The 5,403-nt window shown below is 47.1% G+C and overlaps 2 protein-coding genes across 2 annotated transcripts, besides 7 other annotated features; both read right to left on the reverse strand.

Annotated features, from left to right (window-relative positions):
* Positions 1-3,881: a sequence feature (heterozygous, non-Esmeraldo-like haplotype).
* Positions 57-93: a microsatellite.
* Positions 347-372: a microsatellite.
* On the reverse strand, positions 842-4,438 carry Tc00.1047053510267.10 (hypothetical protein, conserved; the record flags this gene model as incomplete). The annotated part of the gene is made up of 1 exon (XM_799091.1): positions 842-4,438. The coding sequence occupies one exon, from the start codon at positions 4,436-4,438 to the stop codon at positions 842-844; it is 3,597 nt and encodes a 1,198-aa protein (XP_804184.1).
* Positions 3,882-4,080: a sequence feature (areas merged during assembly that could not be assigned to a particular haplotype. This can correspond to areas where the two haplotypes were merged or to regions with more than two copies in the genome that were merged during assembly.).
* Positions 4,081-5,403: a sequence feature (heterozygous, non-Esmeraldo-like haplotype).
* Positions 4,758-4,797: a sequence feature (AT_rich).
* Tc00.1047053510267.20 (60S acidic ribosomal protein P2, putative) lies at positions 4,859-5,206 on the reverse strand (the record flags this gene model as incomplete). The annotated part of the gene is made up of 1 exon (XM_799092.1): positions 4,859-5,206. One exon carries the CDS (start codon positions 5,204-5,206, stop codon positions 4,859-4,861), a length of 348 nt encoding a protein of 115 aa, XP_804185.1.
* Positions 4,923-5,015: a microsatellite.

Consider the following 5,403-nt stretch of genomic DNA (forward strand, 5'->3'; position numbering starts at 1 on the left):
TTCCTTTTTCTTTCCCTTTTTAGTTGCTGAGAGAGGGGTCCAGTCGGTGCTTTACGTTTCTTTCTTTTTTTTTTTTTTTTGGTTTTTGTTTTTGTTCGTTCTTCAGACTTACACAAAAGTTTTCTTCTTCCTTTTCTTTTCTTTTAGCCTGAATTTCTATGAATGTAAATGCACCCTTTCGTTCTTTGGGAGGATTTTGTTGTTGTTGTTGTTGTGGTCCTTCTTTGCGCTGCGTTGGTTTCCTTCCTGCCTTCTCCCCCACCACCCCGTTGTTCTCCAGCTCTCCCTCCCTCGCCTACTAAAGAAGCCTTGACGCGTGTTATGTGTCTAGCGGGAGAAGTGGTGGAAAAAAAAAAAAAAAAAAAAAAAAAAGAGACATGCGTGTGAAGCAGGCGGTCGTTGCATAATTTGCAACACCGACACAAGAGCAGGCAGAACAACAACTAATAATAAAAAACAAAACGACCGACTTTATTGCTCCCTTCTCTGCAAGTTTGTAGTCTCCAGCGTATCCACCCAGTTGCATTTCGTGTCATTGAATTATAAGTGTCTCCTCTCGTCTGCTTTTTTTTTTTTTTGCTGAAAAAACAAACAAACAAACAGCGCACTCTACAACTAAAACCCGCTCATACACACTCACGCACACGGAAACAAGAAAATAAATCGGCATATCAACAGATATATAGAAATATATAGAAATATATAATCTTCATTATGCGGGCTGTTCAAAATTCCGCAGACGCAAAAAGACACAAAATTCTCAAAAAAAAAACAAAAAAAAACAACGCAAAATTGCATATATAGTTTCTTTAAATATAATAAATATTCCTTAGGGTTTTCTTTAATCTCCAATCACAAGTAGCTCTAGTGAGCAAACATCAAAGGCGTAGCTCAATGTCGAATCGTCCTTCGTTGCTCCTTCTGCTGCAACATCGGAGGACCACGACAGAAAAGATGACGAGGTGCTCCAATGTGTAAGTGGCGGGGCGTCAAACGTGGCACATGCTGCAGTGGAACCATGCGTTATTGTGTCGTTGAAGAAAATACTGCAACCACCGCCGCCTCCAATTGCAAGACTATGTGACATGGTGTTGATAAACTGTTGATTCCTTCCTGTGGCTCGATATATACGTAATTGTGGTGACGCCGATTGGGAGGCGGCTGATGATAGTAGTAACTGAAAAACAAATGTCCCACTGTTACCGTAAAACCGGCGCGTCCCTGTGTGTAAAGGTTCTGATAAACATGCACCAATCACAAGTTTTGTCGGCCCATCCTCGTCACTTGTTGATGCCCTCCGGTTTGTTGTCATAAGTTCAATTACAAGAAGCATAGGCGATATTCTTCCATGCTCCCGTGACGCATCGGCTTCTCGTTGACTGCACGACAGCATAGCGTTGAAGCTAAATCCATGATGACGACTGCTGTAAATAAGTCTCCAGGGCATGAACTGCCATATACTCGGCAACTCCTCGTGAAGAAGTTGTCGTGAATTGGGTGTGAGGACACTCATGCAGTGGGTATTACTCTCAGCTGTCATCTCTTCGCCATTAGCAGCGGCGTTTTCTGCTGCCTCTTGTCCGCGTAGCAGATCATCCACAATTTGCCGTGTTGCCTGCAGTGCCTCTGCAGAACCCGAAGTAAAGGCTGAAAAATCAAAATGAATGGGCGGTGTATACGTTGAGACTGGAGAATCCCACAACCGAGCAGCCGACCCCTCCGCTTCGCCCTTGTGTTCCTCCGCGACATTTTCATTGTTTTTCATGACATCGGCAGCTGGTGGAATTGAGTTCCTAGTAAAAATGGTGTCATGCAAAAATTCCTTCTCAGGATGTGCGGCCCTCTCCCCATGGTGCCCAATATCTGCACCGTCACGCCGCGGATTATCCCGCACCACGGACATGAACGTCCCTCGCTCCAATGCTGCCAAAAGCTTAGAGGTACGGACACGACCCGCACTCAGGCTCCTCTCATGTTTCCATACAGGCAGCCACTCGTCCCCGGCATGGACCTTGAGCTCACTCATTAGCATCCTCGCAGAATTGTTGAGCTCTGGGATAACAATGTCAAGAAGTCCGTCACTGTCATCAGTGCTGCTATGCGGCACCAATGAAACTAATGACTGGGATTTGCTATATCGGCAGGCAATAACCAATAACCGCCATTCCAAATCTTCCGAACTCTTGCAGGAGCCATCAACCAACTCTTCTTCCGGTAATAACGGAAGCCCAACCCCATGCAAGGACGGAAAGCAAAGATCACCTGGCCCTTTTTCCGCCCGTAAATATTCCTTTACCTCAAAACATTGTGGTAACAAAAGAATTGCACGCAGTTCGCTGCTCAAAAAAGAAGATTTTCTAGCGGCTTCGGTATCTTCACCCCCCTCCCATGAGCCACCCACACTTTTCATAATGAATCGAGCCGTATTCTGCATTCTATTTGCAAAAGAACTTGACCATGTCGAACGCTTCTCTACTGGCTTCATCCCATCCCCTACCGCCCCTCGATGTATCGCGTTTGTTTCTCCGGCTGCAAAAGCGCGCCGATAAAAATTGCTGCTGCGAAATCCCGAGGCAAATGCTTGCGTCATGCCAATAACTTGCACCGTGAGCCACGAAGGTCCCACGGAACTGTCGGAGTCATCATTTCTTACATTACTTTCGTCATCATACCGAACATGCCAAGCGGGTGGAAATCCATGCTGTTCCAATTCTTCCACGCCTGACAGTTTCGCAGAACTAAGAAAGCAGATTAGCTCATCGCACACCTGGTGCACTGCCATCTCAACTTCCATGGGCGAGGGGGACCCTGACGATACGGACGACTCCACGGTTACAATCACACGTTGGGTAAGATAGTACTCAACAACAAGCATCGCCACCGTTAATACCTCAGCCGTGGCATCTGTATGAGGCTGCCCTCTTTTGAATTCACGCTCTTCCCAGTTTACACAGTCGCTTTGAGGCAACACACACTGCGCCTGCCACTGAAGGGCACTGTGAAAGTGTAAAAGAAGAAACAAGACATCCTGCGGCGTGGTGCAAAGAAGTAACACAGCACACAAATTGCGCAAACAGACAATGCGGCACAGAAGCGGATAAAGACGTGCCGACTCTTGATACTCTCCCCGAGGCCCTTTTAACTTGCCGCCCTCATCTACGTGTGCTGATTCAAAAGGGTCGGATCGGCCCACGTGTGTTTCCAATGAAATCCTTTCGCCGTATTCCGTGAAACGATGCCGCGTCATTAAACCGCACACGCCATTAACGCCTTCTTTTTCAGTCCCCTTCTCCGTTGCACCCGCAAGGATAAAAAGACGCTCCAAGTCAATCTCACACAGCCACTGATGTGCCTCTTTCACGCATCCCTTCTGCCACAAACAAAAAGCGGTGTTCCACACCAACGAGACAAATGTGAGGGAAATGAAGTATGGCGGCATCGGATTGCCACGTGCAAGAAAAAACTCTTTGGACAGTACATTAGGATGCATTTTAGACAATATCGAGGCAGCCCAAGGTGATGTCGCCCTTTCAGTCAGTTCGGAGGTCTTTATAAAGTGCGACAGTGAAGAATCTCCTTCCCTGCGGTATTCCAGCGACAAAACTGTCATCAGCAACTCCTCCACGGTGCAGCATTTTGTGGCAAGCAGCTTCATCACTAATGCAAAATCATAGGCAGCCACAAAATAGTGTTTGCATGCAGCCGCGGAAAAAGCATTACGAAGGGACATTTTCATTAGCTGCAAGTCGGTCCAAATGGCGTTCGATTCTTCCCATGGAGTCCACGATTCAATGCCATGATCCTCCTTCAACTTTGAGAGAACCGCAATTCCATTTTTCTCCTTTTCCGCGTCCTCCGGAAATGATGGAAATATATGGAGCGGATATTCAAGTTTCATTCCTCCCGATTGATCTTCGTCTTGTTGATGGAGTTCCATCATGACATCACCTTCTCCTCGCAAAGAATAAACTAATTTCTTTTGAATTAGCACAGCGTTGTCAACAAGGTGTTGACCACGGTCTCTCAGCTCACTGAGAATCGTTGCTGCCTCCCTCACAAGATAGTCAACAGCCGCTGACCCGGTCGCATCCATGCCATCCGTAGGCGCTGTCGCAGCCATCACTCCTCTGTCTCGTTTTGCCGCTATAAAACGAAAACACCTGAGAAGTCGCTCTTTTGCAAGTTGCATCTGTGCCAATACCTCGTCCCCATGGGAAAGAAGGTACATGACCCGAAAGTAACTGCTGTGAACAGATGTATCACAGACTGCCAGTGCATGTAACAACTCAACCTCGCTTCTCTCAATAGATTGCCACAAGTGCAGCACCTTCTCGTCGTCCACGATGCATTTTCCAAATTCATCCACCACAGCGTCGATTTCATCCATGCCATCTTGACAGCGCTTGATACATTCCTCGAGGTGCCTCACATGCTGCATACGTCGTCCTCACCTTAGTGCGGCAGACGAATACTGTTAAGTGCACGGAGCAATGATTCCACACGCACAAGCACAGTGCCTTACGGGATAATATAAAAATATTCACAATATAAGCTTGTCGAGATAAATATTTCGGTCCCCAATTGGAAGAGTTGGGAAAAAATCTGTACGGTGCACCTGCAATCACAGAAAAAGAGGGGGAGGGAAAAAGAAAGAAAGAGAGTGAGAAAAATATCGTTTAGGAAAAGAAATGCACAACTACGGCAAGAAGAAACAAATTCCACACACACAAGCACGGGGAAAAAAAGCGAACAGTCGGTTATATATAATAAAAATAAAGAATACAAATAATAAAAAAAGAAAAGAGCATAGATTCCACACAGTGGAACTCACACAGCGACGCTTGGTGTAGACACACGCCTAGTCAAACAAGCCAAAGCCCATATCGTCATCTTCCTCCTCCTCCTTTGTGTCCTTTGCTGGCGCAGCACCGGCGGCTGCGGCAGCAGGGGCGGCACTGCCAGCGGCAGGAGCAGCAGCGGCGCCCTCTGCAGGTGCCGTAGCAGCGGCAGCAGCAAAGAGAGTCTCCAGCGGCTTCTTTTCGAGAAAGCGAGCAAAAATAACGGGCAGGGTGTTGCGCACCTTCAGACCGGCAGCCACACACGCGGCCTCAATGCCCTCCGCTGTGATGGGCAGACCCGCGTCGCTAAGCATGAGGGCGGCGTAGGTGCACGCCAGCGTGTCGTTCGCTTCAACCTTATCGGCCATAATTCCCTTTCTTGAGTGAGCGCACGTATGAGATCTGCCGAAGCGTGGGGCAAAACGCGATAAAAAAGTTATCACAAACAAGAACACAAATATATAACTAAAATTTAGAAATTCATCAAGGTGTCATGCAACCAACAGACGGGAACATCTCACCCCAAATTACACTGGGTGGTTTTAAAGTTGCAAAATAAATAAAT

Source organism: Trypanosoma cruzi, genomic scaffold (genome assembly GCF_000209065.1).
Source record: "Trypanosoma cruzi strain CL Brener 1047053516697 genomic scaffold, whole genome shotgun sequence".
NCBI lineage: Eukaryota > Euglenozoa > Kinetoplastea > Trypanosomatida > Trypanosomatidae > Trypanosoma > Trypanosoma cruzi.